Source organism: Panthera uncia (genome assembly GCF_023721935.1).
Source record: "Panthera uncia isolate 11264 chromosome B3 unlocalized genomic scaffold, Puncia_PCG_1.0 HiC_scaffold_1, whole genome shotgun sequence".
Classification (NCBI taxonomy): domain Eukaryota; kingdom Metazoa; phylum Chordata; class Mammalia; order Carnivora; family Felidae; genus Panthera; species Panthera uncia.
In genome coordinates, this window is record NW_026057582.1 from 121,688,799 (window position 1) to 121,715,923 (window position 27,125).

Sequence of the window (27,125 nt, forward strand, 5' to 3'; positions counted from 1 at the left end):
AGCCCTTTGTCCGATGTGTCATTTGCAAATATCTTTTCCCATTCCGTTGGTTGCCTTTTAGTTTTGTTGGTTGTTTCCTTTGCTGTGCAGAAGCTTTTTATCTTCATAAGGTCCCAGTAATTCACTTTTGCTTTTAATTCCCTTGCCTTTGGGGATGTGCCGAGTAAGAGATTGCTACGGCTGAGGTCAGAGAGGTCTTTTCCTGCTTTCTCCTCTAAGGTTTTGATGGTTTCCTGTCTCACATTCAGGTCCTTTATCCATTTTGAGTTTATTTTTGTGAATGGTGTGAGAAAGTGGTCTAGTTTCAACCTTCTGCATGTTGCTGTCCAGTTCTCCCAGCACCATTTGTTAAAGAGACTGTCTTTTTTCCATTGGATGTTCTTTCCTGCTTTGTCAAAGATGAGTTGGCCATACGTTTGTGGGTCTAGTTCTGGGGTTTCTATTCTATTCCATTGGTCTATGTGTCTGTTTTTATGCCAATACCATGCTGTCTTGATGATGACAGCTTTGTAGTAGAGGCTAAAGTCTGGGATTGTGATGCCTCCCGCTTTGGTCTTCTTCTTCAAAATTACTTTGGCTATTCGGGGCCTTTTGTGGTTCCATATGAATTTTAGGATTGCTTGTTCTAGTTTCGAGAAGAATGCTGGTGCAATTTTGATTGGGATTGCATTGAATGTGTAGATAGCTTTGGGTAGTATTGGAGAGTGTGATGCTAAGTGAAATAAGCCATACAGAGAAAGACAGATACCATATGGTTTCACTCTTATGTGGATCCTGAGAAACATAACAGAAACCCATGGGGGAGGGGAAGGGAAAAAAAAAAAAAAGAGGTTAGAGTGGGAGAGAGCCAAAGCATAAGAGACTGTTAAAAACTGAGAACAAACTGAGGGTTGATGGGGGGTGGGAGGGAGGGCAGGGTGGGAGGGAGGGCAGGGTGGGTGATGGGTATTGAGGAGGGCACCTTTTGGGATGAGCACTGGGTGTTGTATGGAAACCAATTTGACAGTAAATTTCATATATTAAAAAAAAAAAAAAAAGAAGGAAATGCTCCAAAATTGAATATAAGAAGTTAATGAAAAATTGATTTCAATAAAACAAGATCTAAAAGATATCAGTGAATAAAATGAAAGGCAAATTGCAGAGCTTGGGAGACAAATTGAGAATCAAACCCACCATTTCAGAACACGTGAGAAGACTGGAGACAGGTTCAGATGGATAAATCATGAAATATAGATTTAGTTATGGTATGCAAAAGTATATACGTAGCCACTTTAAACAGATAGAAAGAATAAATCTTCAATTTTAAAAAAAGGAATACCCATATGCCCAAAAGAGGGGAAAGAAAACCTAAAACATAGGATGCAAAAGAAATATTAACTACAGAAATCATTTGAGGAAAATTAATATTAGAAACAAACATATCAGTTGTATTAAAATGTAAATGAACATTCAAGATAGACCTACAAAAAAGTGACTCAAAAACAGTTAAAAATAAAGTTATGAGTGAGGATATATGAGGCATTAGCTCAGGAAGGGAAATCTGGGGATCTGATTTTAAGATCAGACAATTTTGTGTATTCAAACTAGACATTTAGGATAGAATCTAAATATGATATATTAATTGTTCAATATCAGATAGGGACAGAAAAGAAAACTGAGTGAGAAGTACTGTAAATGGGGAGAGCGACTGCTCCTGCCTGACTCTAACAGGTCAGTGTCTAAGGGTAGAACTCCAAGGTCGTACTCTGGGAAGGACCCATTTATACAAACTGATTATATTAAGAAAAACTCAAACCATACCTCAATAAGTTATAATTATTACAAATAGTACAGAATGCATGGTGCTCAAAGAACAGTGTGCTACAATTATAAATTAAATTTTAACTTTTAAAAAAATCTGGGCATTTTTAAAATGCTCAAAAAACCTCAGTTCAAAGAAGATATCAAAACTGAAATTATAGAATATCTAGAAAATGAAGGTTTAAAAAAACTACATATTAAAACATGGATTGCTGTGAAAGCTTTGGTGAGAATATTCAGAGCTAAAGGTACTTAAGTAATTAAATCAGAACTAATGAAAATCAATGAACTATATATCTACTGAATAAGTTAGAACAACAACAAAGTAAGCAATAAAAATAGAAGATAAGCTGTAACTTGGATGAACCTTGAGGACATCATGATAAGTAAAATAAGTCAGTCAGAGTATGACAAATACTATATTATTTCACTTGTATAAGGTACCTAGAATAATCACATTTGTAGAGACAGTAGAATGGTGACTGCCAGGGTCTGGGGAGATGGGAGATGGGGAGTTAGCACAGAGTTGGGTGTAGAGTTTCAATTTTGCAAGATGAAAGGAATTCTGGAGATGGATGGTGGAGATGGTTGCACGACAATGTGAATGTACTTAATGCCACTGAACTGTACATTTAAAAATGGTTAAATTCCTAAATTTTATATATCCTATATAATTTTCTTAAAAAAAGAGGATCATGGGGCTCCACGGTGGTTCAGTGGTAAGCAACTAACTTCGGCTTGGGTCATGATCTCGTGGTTTGTGCGCTCAAGCCCAGTGTCGGGCTCTATGCTGACAGCTCAGAGTCTGGAGCTTGCTTCAGATTCTGTGTCTCCCTCTCTCTGCCCCTCCCCAACTCACACTCTGTCTCTCTCTCTCTCTCAAAAATAAATAAACATTAAAATAAACAAATAGGATCAATTTCAAGACTTACTATAAAGCTATAGTAATCAAGACAGTATGGTATTAACAAAAGAACAGGACATATTGCTTTGGGTAGTACTGACATTTTAACAATATTTATTCTCCCAACCCATGAGCAGGGAATATTGTTAAAATGTCAATACTACCCAAAGCAATCTACACATTCAATGCAATCCCAATCAAAATTGCACCAATATTCTTCTCGAAACTAGAACAAGCAATCCTAAAGTTTGTATGGAACCACAAAAGACCCCAAATAGCCAAAGTAATATTGAAGAAGACCAAAGCGGGAGAGCATCACAATCCCAGACTTTAGCCTCTACTACAAAGCTGTAATCATCAAGACAGCATGGTATTGGCACAAAAACAGACACATAGACCAATGGAATAAGATAGAGACTCCAGAATTGGACCCACAAGAGTATGGCCAACTAATCTTTGACAAAGCAGGAAAGAATATCCAATGGAAAAAAGTCTCTTTAAAGTGCTGGGAGAACTGGTCAGCAACATGCAGAAGAATGAAACTAAACCACTTTCTTACACCATTCACAAAAACATACTCAAAATGAAGACCTGAACGTGAGACAGGAAACCATCAAAACCCTAGGAGAAAGCAGGAAAATCCTCTCTGACCTCAGCTGCAGCAATTTCTTACTTGACGCATCTCCAAAGGCAAGGGAATTAAAAGCAAAACTGAACTATTGGGACCTCATCAAGCTAAAAATCTGCACTGCAAAGGAAACAATCAACAAAACTAAAAGGCAACGGCGGAATGGGAAAAGATATTTGCAAATGACATATCAGAGAAAGGGCTAGTATCCAAAATCTATAAAGAACTCACCAGGGACACCTGGGTGGCTCCGTCCCTTGAGCATCCAACTTCGGCTCAGCTCATGATCTCACAGTTTGTGGGTTCGAGCCCCGCATCAGGCTCTGTGCTGACCAGACTCAATCAGAGTCTGGAGCCTGCTTCAGATTCTGTGTCTCCTTCTCTCTCTGCCCCTCCCCTGCTCATGCTTTGTCTCACTCTGTTTCTCAAAAATAAATAAATGTAAAAAAAAATTTTTTTTAAAGAACTCACCAAACTCCACACCCGAAAAATAAATAATCCAGTGAAGAAATGGGCAGAAAACATGAATAGACACTTCTCTAAAGAAGACATCCAGATGGCAAACAGGCACATGAAAAGATACTGAACGTCAATCCTCATCAAGGAAATACAAATCAAAACCACACTGAGATATCACCTCATGCCAGTCAGAGTGACTAAAATGAACAAATCAGGAGACTATAGATGCTGGAAAGGATGTGGAGAAACGAGAACCCTCTTGCACTATTGGTGGGAATACAAACTGGTGTGGCCACTCTGGAAAACAGTGTGGAGGTTCCTCAAAAAATTAAAAATAGATTTACCCTATGACCCAGCAATAGCACTGCTAGGAATTTACCCAAGGGATTCAGGAGTGCTGATGCATAGGGGCACTTGTATCCCAATGTTTATAGCAGTGCTTTCAACAATAGCCAAATTATGAAAAGAGCCTAAATGTCCTTCAACTGATGAATGGTAAAGAAATTGTGGTTTATATACACAATAGAATACTACATGGCAATAAGAAAGAATGAAATATGGCCTTTTGTAGCAACATGGATGGAACTGGAGAGTGTTATGCTAAGTGAAATAAGTCAGGCAGAGAAAGACAGATACCATATATGTGGATCCTGAGAAACTCAACAGAAGACCAGGGGAGAGGATAAGGGAAAAAAAAAAAAAAACTTACAGAGAGGGAAAGAGGCAAACCATAAGAGACTCTTAAATACTGAGAATAAACTGAGGGTTGATGGGGGCAAGGGGAAAGTAGGTGATGGGCATTGAGGAGGGCACCCGTTGGGATGAGCACTGGTATTGTATGGAAACCAATTTGACAATAAATTTCATATAAAAAAAAAAGAACAGGACAGAATAGAGAACTCAGATGGAAGCCAGTGGAACAGAATATAGAGCCCAGTAGAAGACACACATAAATATACTCAATTAATTTTTGACAAAGGACCAAAGGTAATTCAGTGGGAAAGGATAGGTTTTGTTTTGTTTTGTTTTGTTTTTTTAAACAATGGATGCCAGAGCAACTGAATGTACATATGCAATACAATGGAGCTAACAGTCTTTTCAATAAATCGTGCTGGATATGCACATGCAAAAAAAAGAGAAAAAGATACAGACTTTACACTGCTCAAAAAATTAGCTCAAGATGAACTACAGGCCTAAATGTAAAACACAGTATTACAAAACTCCTAGAAGATAATGTAGGAGAAAACCTAGATGACCTTGGGTATGGAAATGACTTTTTATATACAATAGCAAAGGCATGATCCTTGAAAGAAATAATTGATAAGCTAGATTTCATTCATATATTTACTTTTAATTTTTTTAATGTTTATTTATTTTTGAGAGAGAGAGACAGAGACAGAGTGCAAGTGAGGAGAGCAGAGAGAGAGGGAGACACAGAATTTGAAGCAGGCTCCAGGTTCTGAGCTGTCTGCACAGAGTGCAACACTGGGCTCAAACTCACAAACCAACCATGAGATCGTGACCTGAGATGAAGTGGGTCACTTAACCCACTGAGCCACCCAGGTGCTCCTAGATTTCATTTAAATCCAAAACTTCTGCTCTGTAAAAAACAATGTTAAGAGAAAGAAAGACAAATCATAGATTGGGAGAAAATATTTTGAAAAAACATTTGATAAAGGTCTGTTATCCAATATATATACACGAAGAACTCTTAAAATTCAACAGTAAGGAAGCAAATAACCTGATTTAAAAATGGGCCAGGGTGCTTGGGTGGCTCAGATGGTTAAGTGTCCAACTTAGCTCAGGTTATGATCTTGCAGTTCATGAGTTGGAACCCTGCATTGGGCTCTCTGCTGTCAGCCCAGAGCCTGCTTTGGATCCTCTGTCTCCCTCTCTCTCTGCCCCTCCCCTGCTCCTGTGCTCTCTTTATCTAAAAAATAAATAAACATTTAAATAACAATTGGCCCAAAGTCCTTAGCAAACACTTCTTCAAAGATAGACATATGACAAAGAAGCATATGGATAGATGCTCCATATCATTTGTCACCAGGGAAATGAAAATGAAAGCAACAATGAGATACCCCTACTTTCCTTTTTTTTTTTTTAATGTTTATTCATTTTTGAGAGACAGAGAGAGATAGAGTGTGAGTATGGGAGGGACAGAGAGAGAGGGAGACACAGAATCTGAAGTAAGCTCCAGGCTTTGAGCTGTCAGCAGAGAGCCTGATGCGGGGCTCGAACCCATGAACCACAAGATCATGACCTGAGCCAAAGTCAGACACTTAACCGACTGAGCCACCCAGGCGCCGTGAGATAGCACTAATTTCCTAGATGGCCCAAATCTGGAAGACTGACAACACCAAATTCTGGAAAGGAAGGGAAGCAACAGAAACTCTCATTCATTGCTGGTAGGAATGCAAAATGCATTCTATGTATTCTATGCAAAACTAAATATATTCTCACCATATGATCCACCAATCGTACTCCTTGGAATTTACTCAAAGGTGTTGAAAAGTCATTTCCAAACAAAAATCTGCACATGGATGTTTATAGCATCTTTACACATAATTGCTAAAACTTGAAAGTAACCAAGATGTCCTTTAGTAAGTGAATGGATAAATAAACTGTGATACATCCAGACAATGGAATATTATTCACCTGTAGGAAGAAATGAGCTATCAAGCCATTAAACGACATGGAGAGACCCTAAATTCATTATTACTAAGAAGCCAATCTAAAAAGGCTATATACAGTATGATTCCAACTATATGGCATTTTGGGGTAAAAAAAGGAACAGAATTATGGAGGAAAAGATCAGTGGTTGCCAGATATTGGTGGGGATGAGGGAATAAACAGAGCACAGATTTTTAGGACAGTGAAACTATTCAGTGTGTTACTGTAATGGCGGGTACATGTCATTACACATTTGTCCAAGCCCATAGAAAGTGTAATATCAAGAGTGAACTTTAAAGTAAACAATGAACTTCTGGTGGTTATGTTGTGCCAATGTATTGGTTATAACAAATGTGCCAATCTGGTAGAGGATGTTGATACTTGGAGAGGCTATGCATGCGAGTAGGTGGGGGTATATGGGAACTCTCTGAACCTTCCCCAATTTTTCTATACTTAAAACTGCTCTAAAAATAAATCTTACATAATAAATAAATAAATAAATAAAGGAAAAGGACTGAAATATTAAAATAAAAGCAGAAATCTAAAAATTATAAAACAGCAGAATTTGTTGATGGGCAGTATTTGTTAGAAGGCAAATTCATAAAAATCCAACACAACCAGAAGTGGGACTGATAACAAGGTTTTTGGAGAAAAAAAAATTACAAGAGTGTACAATTTTAAATGAGATATTGAAGAGTCAGACAAGAAAGTCTGAAGAACTGGGCAGAATTGTGGAATATTTTGCAATCCTGTGATTCCTAAATGGGGTGTGCTGAAAATACAATGATATTTGACCCCAAGAGTTCAAAAAGGCTGAAATTGTGGACAGTACCTCCCTCCTCCCAGGTGTGAGACATCAGGACCTCCTAACCATATTATGGTAAGTTCTGATATCATAAAATCAAACCCATATGCAAATGAAGTAAGTGGTAATTAGAAAAGGAGCCAAGAGCAGTGAAGTCAAGTGTAGGGAGAATTTCAGGAGGGTTTGGGTCAGAAAGAATGTAGTAATGAGAGAATATTAAATTATGTAGAAAGAGTTACCTCCAGAAGCATGTGCCTCAAGATGGCTTCTGGTTAATTAAAGCTTTAGGTTGGTCTGTTCTCCAAGTAACTGTGGCCATCATATCAATACAATGGCTAATCATGTCTGACATATCTGTGCTGCCTGGCCTGTTTGACCCTCTGGCTCCCTCTGCCAAGTGAAGCTCCTGTCCTGGGCCTGGAAGCCAGCGAGGGTGGCAGTTTCTCCCACCTGTGGCTCCTCCTTGCACAGTGTGTAAGCTGTTCCAGAACAGGTCAGGTCAGCGCAAATCCAACAGGGGCTGCGGCCAGTTCCCCCAAACTGATGAATAAATCTAAGGGTTCGGTGCTTGAAAATACAAACACAAAATCCTTGGTGAGTCAAATCAATAAAATCAGAAGAAAGGAGAAATGTACACAGTTAGAAATAAAAAACTAAGGAATAGCCACCAATACAGAGGAAATTAAAAAATTCTAAGTGCCTGTATTGTAAATCTATGCAAATATGTTTAAAAAAATTGATCGTAACTAGTTTTCTTAAAACAATATGTAACTAGGGGCCCCTGGGTGGCTCAGTTGGTTAAGCGTGTGATTTTGGCTCAGGTCATGATCTCACAGTTCCTGGGTTCAAGCCCCACATCAGGCTCTGTGCTGACGGCTCAGAGCCTGGAGCTTCAGATTCTGTGTCTCCCTCTCCCTCTGCTCCTACCCCACTCACACTGTCTCTCTCTCAAAATTAAATAAACATTAAAAATTTTTTTCTTTAAAAAAATATGTAACTAAAGGTGACTTCAGAAGAGCTTGAGGACCTAACTGGCCCCATGGGAGGAATTCAGAAACATACCAGGGGATGCCCAGACAGCCACTAGGTGCTTTCTTTTTCACTTACAAAAATGATTCTAAAACCAAGTATCTGGTTGCAGAATGTAGAGATTTTTGTTTAGCACACAAAAGCAAGCAGCAGAATGATTAATTTCAATTATCAACATTAGTAGGAAAAATCACAGGTAGGGATCATCTCAGGAACATAATAGTGGTTTGGTCTTAAATCTATTAATATAATACAACTACTAGAGCAAAGGAGGAAAACCTTCTGATCATCTCCATGGATACTGAGAGGCTATGACAAAAATCTAACTTCCCCAGAAAGCCTTAATAGTTTGAGAATACAAGGATACTTTTTTATTATGACAAGGAAAATACATGTCTTCATACAAGTTGAATGGTGAGACACTGAACCATCCCATTAATGTCAAGAACAAAATAGGTATGCCACCTGAATCACTATTATTTGACACTGTTCCCAAATGCAATTGCCTAAAAGAAAGAAATAAGGGAAATTATTGGAAAGGACAAGGCAAAAGAAAATCTTAGAAACAGTAAGAAATTACCATTAAAGTGTTTGATTATGACATTACTATACAAAATCAACTACATTCCTACACATCCAGTTAGTAAATAAAATGGAAGAAATCATTCCACTGAAAATGGTACCCAAATGATAAAATATCTAGAAATAAACAAGAAATTCATAGGCCTGTATGAACAAGACCATAAAAATTTACCAAGTGGTATAAACTTAGACTGAATACAAGCCTAGACTGTAGCAGTCTTAAGTAGGAAGACTCAATCTATAAATTCATTGTGACCTCAATTAAAAAAAAATGTGTGTGTAGGAGAGAGGGAGTTAGAGAATACAGAGGGAGGGGGATAGAAAGAGAGCAGAAGGGAGAGGGAAGAATGGTGGAGGGGATGGTTGTTTTGAAAATATTGATATTTGAATATTTGAATATTTGATATTAACATGGATAAAGCTTCAGATTTGAAAGGAATTCTTAGACAAATCATGAGTAAAAATAGCCCCAAACACTTAGAGAAACTTGGTTTACAAATGAGGTGGCATTTTGATCAAAATGGGGAAAACACTAACTGCCTTACAGGGATACCCCATTATATATTTTGTTGGCACAAGTGACCAACCATTGGGAGAGAAAACAAATGCATTTTTACCTTAATTTCCTGTAATAAATGAATTCCAGGGAGTAAGAAGGTGTAAAGGTAAACAAATGAAACCATAAGAATTTAGAAGAAAATATGAGTAAATTTATTTATAATCAGAATGGGGAAGGCCTTTTAAAACTGGAAACAAATCCCAGGATCTACCGAGGCAAATATGGATAAATTGACAACATAAAACTTAAAACTTTATATATGCTACAAAATAAATAACATCAAAACACAAATAATAAACAAATAAAAATGTTTCTAAACAAATAAAAATATTTTCAAGACATAAGACAGAAAAGTTCCAAAGTACACAGGCAAATTAAGAAAAAGCCAAATAACCCAACTGTAAATTGTATAAAGGACATAAATTTACAAAAACTGAAATTTACAAAAAACATCTGAAAAGATACTCCATTTATAATAAAATTAACTTAATCAGAATAACATTGCAATATAATCCGTCACCAGATTAGAAAAAAAATATTAAGTTTGATAATAGTGTTGAGAAAGCTGAGAAATTGGCCTTTTCATTACACTCTTGGTAGGTGTATCCATTGATCGGTCTTTGGGGGGTAATTTGGCAATACCTACCAAAATGTTAAATGCACATGTCCTTAAATCCAGCAATTCCATTTCCAACTTAGAATTTACACCAAGGTATAGTCACAAAAGTATGCTAAAATATAAATCAAGGATGCTAATTACAGATTTGTGTATAAAAGTAAAAACTGGAAATATTCTATATGTTCACTAATAGACTAACCAAAGAAATTATATCCACTGAGACAATGGTATGCCAAGCAGCTATTAAGAAGAATGAGGTAGATCTTTATATGTTGTTATGTAAAGATAAAACACTAAGTGCAGAAAGCAAAGTGCAGAGTGCTGTGTGCATACCATGAGTGGTTAAAAAAAAAAAAAAAAAGGAGTCTCTTCCCACACCCCATTTCTCCCTCTCCTGGCCTCCTTCCCTTTCTTTTTCTTCCCTTCTGGAAATGCCTCCTAGTCCTCAGAAGCTCACTCATAGGTGGTCCCTGTGGCCATTTATGCTTTTCTTTTCTTTTTCTTGCTCGTTCTTTCTTTCTCTCTCTCTCTCTCTCTTTTTTTTTTTTTTTTACTACATGTGCATCTTTTCCTTATTATTACTTTTTAAAATGGCAGAGCATTATTTTAGTGGTCAACATACTTTTATTTGCTTTTTTATGTTTTTCTGTATAAAATACAAAACCAAAAAAAGTTTTTTCCAAGGAAAAATGTTGTAGACATTAATTTTCAGATAGCAGTAACAAATGAAGCATTCTCTTAGATATCAAAACACCTCTACTGATTTCTAAAATAGAAAAAAAAATAAACACAAAAAGAAAAGATTGTGCATTGTTCATCTATCCCATGTAGAATGGGTAAACTCTGAGAACAGCCATACTCCCAATGGTGTGATGCTGGAATGCTTTTATTTAGCAACCGCCTTATAAACAAGGTATCCTCTCTGCAGCTGCACTCAGTGCTCACGCGCCCACATGCACAAGCCTCCACAGAGCTTACGTGCCCACAGAGCATGCACCAAGCCTCCATATTCCTCAGTGCAAACCAATCCATGCTCATTACCCAGAAATGAGTGAAATAAATGGCTGGAGAAAGGTATGCAATCTCTTTTCCTCTGAAAATCTAATCTTCCCTCATAATATATACCCATCTCAGGGGTTAGAAGCAAATTAAAGATCCCCAGGAGCTCAAAGCCTTCTGTAGTTTTGAGCTCTGAGCAGTTACTATATGAAACAATAGAACAGGAGAGGTTCTGTTGTGTTTCCCTCCGCTGTCATTAAAAAATAAGGAGAATGGGAAAAGGCAAAGTGACTTTTGTCAGCTGGATTATGTTAAGTGGTGAACCATGTCACCATGTAGGTTTAAAATTAAAGTTTCCCTGGCTTTCAAAACACTTATCTCCAGGGACTCTACCTGCTCAAGCCACTTTTCTGGGCTAACATTGGGGTAGATGAGCTGTGGGTAAGCAGATCCCTAAAAATCAGAGACTGGAGTTACTGGTTGTATAGCCATTTTTAGCCTGCCAGCCCCTTCTGTTGACTTCCATTGGCCTTTCATCCAGGAAAGCCAGTGGCCACATCATTCCCTTCCCAGTTCCTGCCATACAGGGAACGAGAAGATGTCCCAGACCCTGCCCCTGGCCTTGACACATAAAGAAAAGCTTGGCATATTTTCATTTTATGTTGTGCACTTGTATGGACCCACAAGTTTCTAACACTAATCAACTCTAGTACATGTGAAATATCTAATATATTATTTAAAAAAAAGAAATACATAGCTGGTTTAATTTAACCTCTAGCTATTACACTGGGCTGGTAATTCTAATAGAACTCTATTTGTCCTTTGGGTGTTTCAGAATAGAGCAGACTCAAGTCCCCAGTGTCTGGGGGCAGCACAGGAAATGTGAGTCACTAGGAGCTATAGCAATCCCTCTGACTTGCCTGGGTCTAGTCCTAGTTCAGAATCAACACACATCTGTGTCTGTCCTAATTCCTTCCACAGGGCAGACTGGCAGGACTCAGGCTGGTAAAAGCATAATTTATAAGATCAACTGTGTGTGTGTGTGTGTGTGTGTGTGTGTGTGTTTTAAAATGTAGGAACAGCATAAAACTGTTTCTTTCTACCAACTGTCTATGGTAGAGAAAAATAAAACCTGAATTGCAGAAAACACCAGCAGTTAGGTTTTTAGTTTTAGTTTTGTTTCCTTTGACCAATAATTTGAATGGATCTAGTGACTGCGGCTTATTATTATTATTATTATTATTTTCAATCTAGGTTTGTAAACAGGCAAAAGCATATGTTGAATTTTCATGTAGGCCTTCTTGGCAAGTGACATGCAGGCATGCAAACCAGGTGTACAGGCTTCCCTTGGCAGTCCTGAGCCACTCTGACCTCTCTAAAGGGCTCACCAGGCACTGGGGAATGGGCAAAATGACCTCTCAGTGGTTCTGGGGACCCTAAGGATGTTCCAAGGATATCAAGGAGCCCCTCTGAGAGGATGAAACAAAAACGTGCTGAGATCCTATTACTGAAAGGAACAAGGAGACTGTAACGACATGACTGACAGCTACGGGTACATCAGTGTCCTCACGTTTAGTGTGGCTGTGGGATTAGCACCCCAAATTATCCCCAAGCTAATGACATCACCTGTCTGTGCGTTTTCCTACATGCTGGGGACCAGAACCAGATTAAGCAAAGTCTTTGGACACAGCCTCCACGAAGTTTGGGGCGGACATCAGGATGCCGATGGTGCAGATGATGGTGAAGACGGAGAAGGCCATGAGACACAGGCGGTCCACCACGCAGGCGGCAAACTTCCACTCACTGCAGATGGCCTCGCTCTCGTCCTGGCAGCGGAAGCGATTGGCAATGTAGCGGACCTCCTCCAGGATCTTGGCCAGGTCGGGATCCCCCTCGGGGGGCTGCCCGCCATGTAGGAGCTGCTCGTCGTGCGTGGGGGAGCAGGCCATGCGGCCACACACAACGCCCGAGTCGGGGGTGGGGGCGCAGTGCACACCGTCCAGGCCGCGGAAGCCGATGTAGAGCAGGTTGCCGTTGGTGGTCGGTGGCCCTGCCACCGCGCTCATCTCCACGCTGGCCAAGCTGCAGCGGCGCGGCTTGTGCTGGCAGGCCGGCCGCACCTTGTCCTCCCCGGGCCTCTTCATGCGCAGGAACCATGCGCACCAGTTCAGAAGGATGACTCTGGTCTGGGGAGACAACGGGGCAGTTAGCAGGGTGGGTGGTGAGCCTCAGCTGATCCTAACAGCAAGGTGATCCTAGGACCTCAGCCCTACTTAGTGGACCCCAAGGGTGACATGCCCCTGCTCCTTCCGGGGTGAGTTTCCACAGGCAGGCAGTGCCAACGCCTTACAATGGTTGAGTCAAATGTGAGCTACGCAGATGAAGGCAATGCAGAAAGGCCCCCCAGGATGGAGTGAATTCTCAGTGGCAGACACACAGCAATCTCTGGACAGATAAGCAGGTGGGAGGCGAGGGTTATCTTAGGAGAGCCCTGCCTGAGCTGTGTGAATAAGACCAGTCATTTTCCCTCTCCAATCTTTCCTCAACTGTAACTAACAGCCATCATACCTAACTGCCTGTGAGGCACCCCAGTGTCCCATGGCACACCCCTGGAGATTTAAAGATTTTCAAGGGTGACCCTGTGACACCTATCAGATGCTGCATGAACGCCTAACTTGAAGCAGTACAGACTGAGACACCAGATCCCTTAGCGGTGATGACATATCATTACAAAGCAGTTTTTGTTGTCCTGATGAAAAGCAAGTGCCAAGAAAGTCAACATGGGACAGGAAATTAGGGTAGTGTGCTCCTAAGATTTGAGAGGTTGTGCTGTACCAACAGGTGCTAAGTGGTCAGGACATAAATACTTATTAAGTTGTTTTGACCAATGTAATAGAGTCATTAGGTTGTTTGTTTGTTTTGCTCCGGGGGCTGTGAAAAAAATCCCTGGGACACTAAAGGTGCTGTGAACCAGGGAAGTTTAGGAATCTCTAACCTAATTCATCAGGACACAGTGAAGACTGAGTAACATGATATGTGGGAAAGTACTTGGAAAAATCTAAAGCAGGGGTTGGCAGACTTTATCTTTAAAGGGCCACACAATAAAGTCCATAAGGTCTCCATTGCAACTACTCGGCTTTGCTAATCAAGTACAAAATAGTCATAGAAAGCATGTAAAGAAGCAAACGTGGCTTTTTTCTCATAACATTTTATTTGCAAAAACAATTGGTGGGCCAGATTTGACCATCAGGGCCATAGTTTGTCAATTTCTGGTTTAAAGTGTTTTATCAACATATATCGCCCACATGCATACAAGATGCTCAAGAGAAATCACTGATCTTTCTTGTTTTTCCCTTTAATGAAAAGAAGGGAGCCATGTGAAGACTCAATCCAGATTAAAAAAAAAAAAAAATTCTTGGAAGCCTATTTAGACAAGTGTGTGAAAAGTAGGCTCTTTCCCTGAAATTATCCAGATATTGATTTTAACTCTGGTTTATGATTGTGGGCAAACTCCATCAGCAACATAGCAGGTATGTTTCACATCTATAAGTTTAGGCAGTAAGTTGTGAAGTTCATGCCTGCAGCACTTTCTTGGTAATTGTTTTTATAACATCTTATCAGAGATAACTGCAATAGACCGGTCTGGAGAAAGGTAATGAAAGAACAAGAAGGCATAAGAGCAGGTTCACTTAAGCTGTAAAGATAACCTTTCGTTCATAGCAGATGGCAGTCTATATATCCTGCCCACACTCTATGGACAAACCTCCAGAGCCTGGAAAGGGCTTTTTGCAGACCCTGGAAGTTTTTCTGTGACCATTAAGGGGCAGGGCCACATGGCCCCACATGTGTCCCTCCACAGGAGGCTCCTAAGGCACGTCATTTCACTTGGGCCTCTCAGAGGTTCTGTGAAGTGAGTATAATCTCCCCACTTTACAGACAAAGAAACAGAGGCTTCAAAGAGGCTAATAAATTGGCTCAAGGTCACATAGTAAGCAAGTTACTTATGTGTTTAGACTTCCACAGCCTCATCTGTAAAAGGGTCTACAATGTCTTCCTCAAAACACCTGTGACTTCAGCCCACCCCCTACCCGCACTTCGAAGGCACAGGGAAGACTGAACCAGAGCTCAAGGGAGTGCAGTGGGCAATGAATGCGTCCAAACCCAGAGGCAACTGTGCACATGGAGAGCTAAGGCCAGGTGTGTCTGTGGTGGTGGTGGTGGTGGGGGGGACAGGGGGTGTTTGTGCATACCCTGGGGCACATTTCAAACTAATATTATCCATGCTGCCAGGTCTATTTTGAATTCCATGGCCTGAATCATTAGCTTTCAAGGCTAAAGCATCTCAAAAGATGAAATTATCCTCTTGGCACTTATCAAACTGTGCTCATGACCTCTTCTATTAGGTTATGGTTTTGTGTCTGGCTGTGCAAATGTCACATAATGCCGCTGCACCGGCAGTATCTTCTTCATAGCAACACATCATAATAAAAGTTCCTTGGAGACTGTTTATGTTTCAAATACACACAGAAAGAGAAAAATGCAGTAGGGTATATAAATTGAAAGCGAGACATACAAGCTTCATGTTTCATTTGCAGCCATTGGTTTGGACACATTTGTGCTGAGAGGTGAATAATTAGCATATCGTCTTAATTAAGATTTTCTTTCTGGGGGCGCCTGGGTGGCTCAGTTGGTTAGGCGTCCAACTTCAGCTCAGGTCATGATCTTGTTGTTCATGAGTTCAAGCCCCATGTTGGGCTCTGTGCTGACAGCTTGGAGCCTGGAGCCTGCTTCAGATTCTGTGTCTCCTCTCTCTGCCCTTCCCCTGCTTGTGCTCTCTCTCTGTCTCTCAAAATTTAAATTTAAAATTAAAAACAATTTAAAAAAAATATTTTTTTCTGGATACTAAAGTACTACCAGGTTGGTAAAATTGTTTTTCCTTCATGTCTTAAACATAAGAAATAATAATATATATTTTTAGCTTTACATTTGCATAAATAAACACTTGAAGGATAATGGAAGAATTAATTGAAATGGCCATCAATATTGGTGGTGGAAGCAGAGTGATGGGCAGGGATGAGAGCTGATATCCTTCCTTATAATTTTACTTTTATTTCGACTTTGGGAACACGTAACTGTATTACTTATTTCAAATGGAAGGATGGGTAGACAGAAAGTGTGTCAGGGTTATAAAAGTCAGATGAGAATGCAGGTGAATGTGGACACATGTGTCCAAGCTTTTAATGAGGGCACCTTCTGAAAACAAGCCAATGGACTGCAGTGATTAGACGTGTGTGGGAGATAACACCATTTCTGGGAGCTCACTCTACTGCTGATGCAATGAGCTATGAGGAAAGTTTTTGTTAAGTGTAAGAATTTCCTATGGAAGAGAATCTAAGAGGACACAGTAACTTGGTAAAGCCATTTTTTTTAAGTAGTTTTTCTTAAGTTCACTTTTGGGTAACTGTAAATTATTGCACAATGAATATTTTTAGAAGGCCTGGAAACTCCCTGTTGCTGGAGGTTCACAAAATGCATCTTGCTTCTTGCAGCTTCATTTTAGCAAGTTGGTGAGTCCTAGACTCCTTTCTGAACTTGGATGCAAGGTTACAGATCTCCAAAGAAAAACAATCTTGTTTTCACATAAGAGGCTCCTTTAGCTCCTACTGCCCTTAGGCTATGCTCTCTGGGGAAGAAGACTGGAAGGATTGCAGGGTCCAAGTAAGTATCTCGGGTGGGGGGCATCCCTCCCCTGCCGTGGGTGTGAGGTGACGAAAGCCCAGGACCCATGTGGCCTTAATCAAGGTTTCCTGAGTGTCAGGTGAGCATCAGATACTGGACTCCTAAGGAGCACAGCATGTGAGTAGGTAAGCATCAGCCTGCATGCCAGTGCTAAGCAGGTGCTGGGAAGGTGTGGCATGCTCTGGGCTGACACAATAGGCTGTTGTATTCAATCATTTGGTTTTCATCCTTTAGCTTTCATCCTATACTCCCTTCCCCACTGGTAACTACTAACCTTTATTTTATAGGCCTGTGGTAAGTTTACATTCCTACATATATTGACTACACAGGTTATTACATGGCTCACTCTTTCTTACCCTTTTACTCCTCATTCTGTTTGGAAGATCCAACCACATGGCTGTGTGCTTATCTTGTCTGTTGCTTCCAACCACTGCACAGTTCTCTGTGGTGTACATGCAAAAAGTAGTTTCACAAACACTATGGTAGCAAAATGTACAGAGCAGTCTGTGTGTGAGCCCTCTTCTGGAACATCTGATTGTAAGAACAATGCCATGGGAGCCTAAGAGCATGCTCACCAGAACTGTCCTCTATATACAGATCATGCAATAATGTAGATGGGTGGGGTGCTATGAGAAATATGGTTCTGTTTAGGAATGCTGGGCTGTGTGTGGGATTTTTCAGATAGATAAATCATTCCTAGAGCCTCCCTTGGGGAGGAGCCCTGACTCCCTGTGGTGAAGCACAGGAGGAACGCACCCACTTGGGCATCTTGCCGCCATCGGGGTCGTGGTGGTGATACTGCAGCACAATCACTGTCACGACCACAGAGAGGCCCACGATGATCATGGTGCTGGCAAAGTACTGGGCTGCAGAGACAAGAGACACAGGGTGAGACCCGGGGCCTCCATGGCACAATTATCACAGGGTGGCAGGCAGACCCAGATGGCGGTGACTGATTGCCTGGGGCTGGATGGTGAAGCCAAGAGCAGGGCAGGGCCACCTCCAGGCCTGCAGACTCCTGTCCACATTCCTGGCAGGCAGAGGCCAGCCCAGAGCACAGAGACCTGGTTTCCTATCCACGAAAGCAGCCTGGCCTACCTAACTACACTGTTTTGAACTCCGTCCATTGCCTCCTTCATTGAGGGTTAACAGCGACTCACCAGATGCTGAAATGATCGTTCCCAGGATAAAGGATGTGGACTGTCATGGAACTGAAAACACTTGGGTGGTGAGGGTGTGGTCACCACAGGGATGACTACAGGCTGTGAACGTGCTGGGGGTGGGGATGGAACAAGGGCAAACCTGGGCATCACCGGCTGTCTTATGAGGCCTGGATAGCTAGTATTAGGGAGAAAACGAGGCTGGGGCACCCGGTAGCTCAGTCGGTTAAGCGTCTGACTCTTGATTTCGGCTCATTTAATGATTCGTGAGTTCAAGACCCACATCAGGCTCTGCACTGACAGTGGGGAGCCTGCCTGGGATTCTGTCTCTCCCTCTGTCTCTGCCCCTCCCCTGCTCATTCTCTCTCTCTCTCAAAATAAATAAATAAACATTTAAAAACAAAAAAGTTAAGAAAATGAGTCTGGCCCCATCTAATGAGAGATAGGAGGAGGTGCCAGTTGTGTGAGGAAGATGTGGAAGGCAGTGACTTTCCAGGAGAACATTAGCTTCAGCTCTGATGGGCAACAATGGGTTTCTCCATCTTGGCCCCAAGGAGAAGCAGCATGCAGCATCCAAAACAGCCGTCCCCCAACCCCCTGCCCCCATCCAGTGGCTGCCATCTGTGAGTTTACACAGGCTACTCAGCCTGTTTGGGCTTTTGGTTATTCACCAGTATAACAGGGATAGCAAGCAGTGCATTCTTTGCAGGGTTGGTGCAAGAATTAGCAATTATATGAGCCCAGGATCTAGGAAAAAGTCTGACACAAGGAAGACATTCCTTGATCAGCAACTCTGATTATTAGAACTTTGGTGTGGCTTTCAGCTCAAGGGGGGTGAGGTTTAAGCAGAAGACATTCTGGTGCGGAGGCTAAGTGTGTGACCACACACCTGGTTAAGAACACTTCCTTCTCTCCGGGCAGGAAGGAACTAACTACCCCACTGTGGAGACCAAGAGGTACCCTGGTGAGGAGTTGCCAGAGATGGACATTTGAGGTTTAAAGTTAGCATCAGGGATTTCTAAGAAAGGGAAGGGTAGTAAACAAAACTCTTACTGGTATGGGCTGAACTGTGGCCTCCTTAAATTTATATGCGGAAGCTCTAGCCCGTGGTACTTCAGATTGTGACTGTATTTGAAGACCATCCTTTTAAAGAGGTGATTAAGTTAAAATGGGGTCCTTAGAGTGGGATCTGATTCATTATGACTGGTGTCCTTATAAGAACGGGAAATTTGGACATACAAAGGGGTACCAAGGATGCACCCAGCAAGACCAATGTGAGGACACAGCAAGAAGGGGGTCATCTGCAAGTAAAGCAGAGAGGCTTCAGAAGATCTCAAACCTTCTGGCATCTTGATCTTGAACTTCCAAACCCCCAGAACTGTAAGCAAATATATTTATGTTGTGTAGGCCACCCAGTCTGTGAAATTTTATTGTGGTCTCCCTAGAAGACTAATACAATGACTTGTGGAGGTGTCCATGGTCAAAGGATCCCACAGCTGAAGTCTCAACAACAGAGGTCAGAGGCCAACAGCATCACATCTTTCTAGAAATAGGCTATGCATCAACCATGCTTTTTCCCCATTGGTTCATCAGTCAAGGCAGTTTCTGCCAACTGCCCCACAGGGAGTGCTTTCTGCTGAAAGTCTCTATTGAAAGTATTGCGTTGGAAGGTAGAAATAATGGGGTCAGACCCTCAAGTTGAAACATGGTTCCTTGCTCTCTGGATGGTACTGAGAGAACTAGGAACACCCACAAAGGCTTTTCATACCAACAATTACTCTCTCTGGCCAAACTATTACACATTAAGGGAACTCCACAAAGATGAGCCTTGGCTTCTTAGTTTGTGAAGCCTGGGAGTATCCATATAAGCTCCCCTACTCCTGTCCTCCCTAATTAACCACATATGGCAGCCCTCAGGTGGCATGGGTCAACAGGAATAATCATAGACTCCTTTCCTGTTTCTGATCTCCATCACCAAACTAGAGTAGGGATTCTTATATTAAACCTAATATCCACTGTCAGAACGTTTGCTTCCCATTCTCAAAACTGGCTGGAGGTCTGATTCCCTAACCAGGAATGGAACCCTGGCTATTGGTGAGAGCACCAATCCTAACCACTAGACAACTGAGCACCCCTTTGCATGTTCCTGCTTATTCCAATCCAGAAAGGGGTATAGCAACAAGTGATGCTGTCTTCTATTTCTGCTATCCTGCCCTGGGCAGAAAGTCATGCCTTACATCTGTCTTGGCCAAAATATATTTGTCCTGTTTACATTTCCTCACAAGCTTTAACTTTATACAGAGACATTGAGGTATCTCAGGAAACAACGGCTAAGAGTTAAAATGTGAGATCCTTACATTTTGACAAAGAATTTGTGGAAAAACAATGACTCAAGGTATAGTTATAGTCACTATAGGTATATAGTCACTATAGGTATAGTCACTCCTTATGGCAAAGAGAGGATTGGGGGCTCTTCAGGGCACGGAGGACAGATTTATGCTCTGTTTCCATGCTAGGAAATCCTGGGTACTCTCTAAGTCTGTGTCTTCAAGAGAGGCCCAACACTTGCTTACCTATCAAGGGCACTGAGTCAGATGTCGCAGGCATGATCTCAGCCACCAGCAACATGAAGACAGTAAGAGAGAGTAAAACTGTTATCCCTGAAACATAAACACAAAGGTGCCTGAGATAGAACAGATTATAGGGACTCAATTCCACTTAACTGTGCCTAACCTGACATTCAAATAACTACAGAGGTATGGGGGAGGGGTCAGTGACATCCTGAAACCAGATGCAGAATTCTCTGTACATATAGGCATGGCTATTTTTTCTGGGGACTTCTCATCATTTACCAGAGTCCTAGATAGAGATAAGTTTAGGAGCCAGAATTTTAGAACAACAATACAAAATGAATTACGGAACTCAACACAAGTATGTCTCATTTTCTTTATTACACTAGGATCTAGAGGTAGTTTCATATAGCATGACAAAACAAAACAAAAAAAAAAAAAAAAACATGCTATCCAAAGACCTGGCTTTTGGTCTTGACTTTGCTATTTACTTTGATAAGTCACTTAACGTGTCTGAGCCTTGCACTTAAGATAGGGGTTTGAGGATGATTTCTACATGTACTAAATATGATCTTGGTAACTCTTTAAGATGTTGAGAAATTCATCTCACCATTCCAAATCTTAGTTTTCTTATCTTTGTATTGGATCTTAAGGAATCACCCTGTGGACAGCAATATACAGATGCAAACTGGTACTAGACTAAACTGTTCCCTGTCCATAACAAATGCTGGTCAGTTGCTACCAAGGAACAGGACTGGGTGGCAGGAGAGGAGAAAGCAAGGCCCCTCAGGACAGAACTCAGTAGTCTCTCCCTGGGCATTTTTATATTCTATGTAGGATCACAGGATCCTTCAGATTCTCAGGAGGGCATGGGCATCCAGCATGGAGCCTAGATCAGGAGACTGTGGTGTCAGGAAGATGCCCTGGGCTGGCAGGTCAGTGTGTGATGCACCAAGAAGGCTCTGCAACATCTCTGCACTCAGAGCCGTGACAAGTCCTGCACTGTCCACAGTGATCCCTACAGCACTGACCTGGAGGCAAGGCCTCCTGTCCTGTTGCAGACTCCCACCCAAGATCAGGACACTTACCCAGAGATATTTTCTCCCCAGAATCTGCAGGGAGCAAGAAGACGAGGAGGGCCAGCGCAGAGATGAGCACACAGGGGATGAGCAGGTTGAGGCCATAGTAGAGGGTCCTGCGGCGAATGGTCACTGTGAAGGTGACGTCTGGGTATGGCTCTTTGCAGCACTCATAGAATTTCTCACTCCGCTTGCCTGGGATTCCTCCATTAGCAGGGGGTGGGAAGGAACCATTGTCTGAATAAAATTACCCTGCTTGTTTATTTTAATGAGCATATCACACAAATAACCATGGGGTTTGTTGAGTGCTAAAAACCTGGATAATCAGTGTTTGAATAAACTATTTGTTTTTTCAAAGAGGCCCAGAAAACTCCCTAGTCTTTTCTATGTAAGAACACAGCCAGAAGACAGCCATCTATGAATCAGGAAGCAGGCCCTCAGCAGACACCAGATCTTCCAGTGCCTTGATCTTGAACTTCTAGCCTTCAGAACTGTGAGAAATAAATTTCTATTGTTTATAAGCCACCCAGTCTATGGTATTCCATTATAGCAGCCTGAAGGGACTAAGACACCAGGATTATAAATAATACATTATAAGCTTTACACCATTATAAATGTAATTATTGTTTTTCTATTTAAAATCATCAAATATAGTTTCCCACGAATTGCAATTTACTGTCCAGCCTGATTTTAGGAATGGAGCAGATTCTAATATAAAGATGCCGATACTAGTACTGACTTGTTTAACTACACACTTTTCATGGAAAGCATTGAATTTTCTAATTGTTTTTTTTTTTTTTTTTTTTTTTTTTGGTTGTTGTTCTCATTGTATAGCTCTCAGTAAATTACAGAGATTGCTGCAGGGTTCAATAAATGTTCACACTGAAAAGCAGAGTGGAAAATCCCAAACTTTTAAAGTCAGCACAGGAATAAAGTGGCTTTCTACAAGGCCACTGGTCTCATGTCTTTGCTAGACTTACCCACAAGGTCCCATTCTCCATTTGGGATATAGCCGCTGATATCTGCCTCTTGCATCTGTAGATCCAAGGACCACCCTCCATAGGACCAGGACCCAAACTTGAGTTTGCACTGCTGCACATCAAAGGGGAACCAGCGCACATCAATGTAACAGGAGCTCTTGAATATGCCTACGTGGACAATGAAAACGGCCAGAAAAACTGAAATGGAAGGTGACTAAAATGGAAGGTGACTGCTTTAAATACACAGCATCTCACACTGTTGGTGGAAATGTAAACTGGTGCAGTCATTAAGAAAACTGTATGGAGATTCCTAAAAAAATTAAAAATAGAACTACTTTATGATCCAGTGACCCCACTTTTGGGTATATATCTGAAGGAAACAAAATAATTACTTGGAAGAGATATCTTCACTCCCATGTTCATCATGTTCATTACAGCATCATTTGCAATAGCCAAGACACAGAATCAACCTAAGTATTCATTGATGGACAAATAAATAAAAGCAAAGATTATCAGATCTCTCTCTCTCTCTCACGCGCACATACACACACACACACACACACAATGGATAATACTATTCAGCCTTAAAATAAGATGGAAATCCTGTCATTTGCAATAACATGGGTGAAGATGGAGAGCACTGTGCCAAGTGAAATAAACCAAAGACAAATACTATGTGATCTCATATGTAGATTTTGAAAAAAAAAAAAAAAAAAAGGAAACAACTGAACTCACAGAAGTGTTGAAATGCCAGGAGCTGGGGGTGGTGGGGAAATGGAGAGGGGTTGGTCAAAGGGGACAATCTTTCAGTTACAAGATGAGTAAGTTCTAAGGCTCAAATGTACTACATGCTGACTCTAGTTAAAAATATCATATACTTGAAATTTGCTAAGAGAGTGGATCTTAAACATTCTCATGGAAAGCAAAACCAAACTCAGCCATGTGAGGGGATAGATATGTTAACTTGATTGTGGAAATCATTTTACAATGTATATGTACATTGTCATCATGTTGTACACCTCATTACATTTTCATTTGCCAACTGTACTTCAATGAAGCTGGAAAAAAATTAAAATATAATTAATATATTTTAAAATACAAAAAAATACAGGGGCACCTGGGTGGCTCAGTCAGTTAAGTGTCTGACTTCAACTCAGGTCATGAACTCGTGGTTCATGAGTTCAAACCCTTGCATTGAGCTCTGTGCTGACAGTTCAGAGTCTGGAGCTTGTTTTGGATTCTGTGTCTCCCTCTCTCTCTGCCCCTCCCCCACAATGCTCTCTCTCTCCTTCAAAAATAAATATATTAATGTTTAAAAATTTTTAAATATAAAAAATATATTTTTAAATTTAAAATATAAATAATTCAAATAAATAAATACATACATACAGAACAATCCCTTGATTTCGATCCTCAATATGCTGTTCATAATATGCAGTGCCTATTCTTCATGGCCTAGGAAAGGGCTGACGAGTTATACAATACATTACTTATGATTTCAGCACGTTTTTTTAAGGAGGGCCTCATGCACACATTGTTCTGACCCACCTGTGTTCCCTTCGAGAGGAGGTGACGTAGGCTTCTGGGCATCTAGACTAGGGGTGAGTAGAGAAGCATTCAGCCCCTGCTCCTCCAAATTACAGCTAGACCTGTCCAGAATAAGCTTGGAAATTTTTGGGAGATGTCTAGAAAGAAAGCTTGGGTGAAGCTTTCTTGTTTTTTTTAAAATTCAAACACAACACCTTTATGCTCCATCGAAGACTGTTCTGAGGGATTTCTGTGCAAAGAATTAGTTCTGTAAAATTTCCATGCTTGTGTATCTTCAATCTCTAAATAATAAGAAAGAAGAATAGAAAAAAATCCCAGAGAAATTGATAGAAATGACAAAGGGTTTAGAAGCAGAATATGAAAGGGACGTATGTGTGTGTCTGTGTCTGTGTGTGTTTGTGTGTCTCTGTTTGGTGGGGGGGGGGGCGCAGCGTGGGCATTTTCCTTATGTTAAAAATTGAGAAAATACTTGGTTATCTAGAAATGTATGTAGGGAATAATTTTAACTAGTTTAAATTCTAGATTAAGAACAGAACAAAGACTGGTAAGTTTAAATTGAAGGCATAGCGCTTGGGCACAAGTGACAGTTTCCATTGAAAAGAGTGATTCCAGGGGCACCTGGGTGGCTCAGTTGGTTGGGCATTTGACTTCGGCTCAGGTCATGATCTCACTGTTTGTGAGTTCGAGCCCCACGTCGGGCTCTGGGCTGACAGCTCAGAGCCTGGAGCCTGGTTCAGATTCTGTGTCTCCTTCTCTCTCTGCCCCTTACCTACTTGTGCTCTGTCTCTCTCTATCAAAAATAAATAAATGTAAAAAAAAAATTAAAAAAAAAAAAGAAAAAGAGTAAGTCCAAGCTAAGACAAGTTGGGAGTGAATTTCTTCCAGGTCAGAGAGGAGACCAGATAAACCCTTCTAGGAATTTATGCCCATGTACTCCTCCCTGCCCAGAGAAAGGCCAGAAGGCAAGAGAAGGCACAAAGAGCTAACTAAGGGTGCCTCTATTCCTGTGGACAGAGTCAGCTCTGTACATTTCTGCTACTAAATTTAAAAAAGAATGAATGGAGGAAGGGATGTAACAGCTTTGCAAACACAACCCTCACCCCACAACCAAGTAAGGAGAGGGTAATAACTTCCTATCCCCTCAAGTCCCTTTATTTATTTTTTTTAATTTTTTAACATTTATTTATTTTTGAGACAGAGAGAGACAGAGCATGAACAGGGGAGGGGCAGAGAGAGAGGGAGACACAGAATCTGAAACAGGCTCCAGGCTCTGAGCGGTCAGCACAGAGCCCGACGCGGGGCTCGAACTCCCGGACCGCGAGATCGTGACCTGAGCCGAAGTCGGACGCTTAACCGACTGAGCCACCCAGGCGCCCCCCCTCAAGTCCCTTTAAATATGATGTTCAGTGTTACACCCAATGTTCATGGGCATCTGGAAGTCAATACAGACACTGCCCTCCCATTAATGGGCTAGATCCCTTCAAACCTACATTGCCTGTAGAAAATGTAACTCTATAACTGAATTATTCCATTTCTATGAAATGGCCAGAGAAAGAGAATCTCTAGTGACAGAAAGCAGATCAATGGTGGCCTGAGGCTGGCAGTGAGTATGGGGATTAACTGCAGACCAGCACAAAGCATCTTTTCAGGGTGATAAAAAATGTTCTAGGAGCGCCTGGGTGGGTTAGTCAGTTAAGCGTCTGACTCTTGGTTGCAGCTCAGGTCATGATCTCATGGTTCGTAAGATGGACCCTCATATTGGCTCTACACGCTGATAGCTCGGGGTCTGTGTGGGAGTGTCTCTCTCCCTCTCTCGCTGCCCCTCCCTTGCTTGCACTTTCACTCTCAAAATAAATAACCTTAAAAAAAAATGTCCTAACACTAGATTGTGGTAATGGCTGTACAACTCTGTGAATTCACTAAAAATCATTGAATCATGCAGTTAAAAGCAGTGAATTGTATGATATGTAAATTATACTTCAATAAAGCTGTTATAAAAATATGAAATAGAAAAGAAGGTAATTTCATAACCAAGTCTCTATTTCAAATCTGTACCCAAAACATTTTTTTTTTTTTTGCCTGTGCTTCGTTACATGAACAGAACATCATCCCAGATCTGTTCTACATGACCCCCAGGGCACAGTCTTGCTGCCCCAGGCCAGAAAGCTCCAAACTTCTCCTGCCAATGTATGGAAGACTCCCACACTCACAGCACAACATGCCTGTCCTTACCAGGCTCCTGGGGCCATGGAGGCTGGGACACAGGAATGAAGCCTCAGAGGGGGCTATTGCACACAGGCAGCTTGGGGCTCAGGAGTACTGCTTCTTGTAGCTGAAAATAGCTTCAGCCTTCAAAACAATCTGCAACACCATATTCTTGTATACTGATGACTACTGGAGATCGTTTTTCAAAATAGCCCTCATAATAAAAGCTGCAACTCACAGCCTGGTGAAAAAGAATGTCTGTGCATGTGATGGAAGGCTCATCCCATAGCTTCAGTCTCCAAGGGGCCTACTGTTAGGTGGAAAGCCTGCTTGGGCTGGGGGAGGGGTGAAGGAACTGGGGAAAGTAAAATGGAAGCACATGCTTTAAGACAGAAAACCTGAAAATCTATAGCTCTTCAGTCTGTACAAACATTATTGAGAGTTACCTGCCTTTGATGGATTTAATCACTTACACATTCTTTTATGGAGAGGTACCTGGTTGATTAGTGGTGATTCTAAGGTGTATAAACATGGAATCTGCCCATGGGATGCTTATCCTCCACTAAGGAGGAAGAGCATTTAAGCAACAACTCAGGAGGCAAGGCCAGCTTTGCTGTGCTTTGAAATGAATAAGAAGGTATACGTGTGGTGTACAGTGTGTGTGTGTGGGGGGGTGTGTTGTTGGTGTGTGAATGTGTGTGGGTATGTGTGAGGGAGGTATGTGTGTGGGGTGTATATGTGGGGTTTGTGGTATGTGTATGGTGTATAATGTATGTGTGTGTGTGTG

General features: G+C 41.3%; 1 protein-coding gene across 1 annotated transcript in view; it reads right to left on the reverse strand.

Moving 5' to 3' along the window:
• Positions 1-9,909: 9,909 nt before the first annotated feature.
• Positions 9,910-27,125, reverse strand: part of LOC125910412 (CHRNA7-FAM7A fusion protein) — a 53,575-nt gene continuing 36,359 nt past the window's right edge. Inside the window, exons 4-8 of the mRNA XM_049614152.1 lie at positions 22,586-22,753; positions 21,615-21,809; positions 20,530-20,616; positions 17,553-17,662; positions 9,910-13,243 (exon numbers count right to left, since the gene is read on the reverse strand). Coding sequence (XP_049470109.1) covers positions 12,725-13,243; positions 17,553-17,662; positions 20,530-20,616; positions 21,615-21,809; positions 22,586-22,753 — 1,079 coding nt within the window. The 3' untranslated portion in view covers positions 9,910-12,724. The remainder of the gene's footprint in view (positions 13,244-17,552; positions 17,663-20,529; positions 20,617-21,614; positions 21,810-22,585; positions 22,754-27,125) is intronic.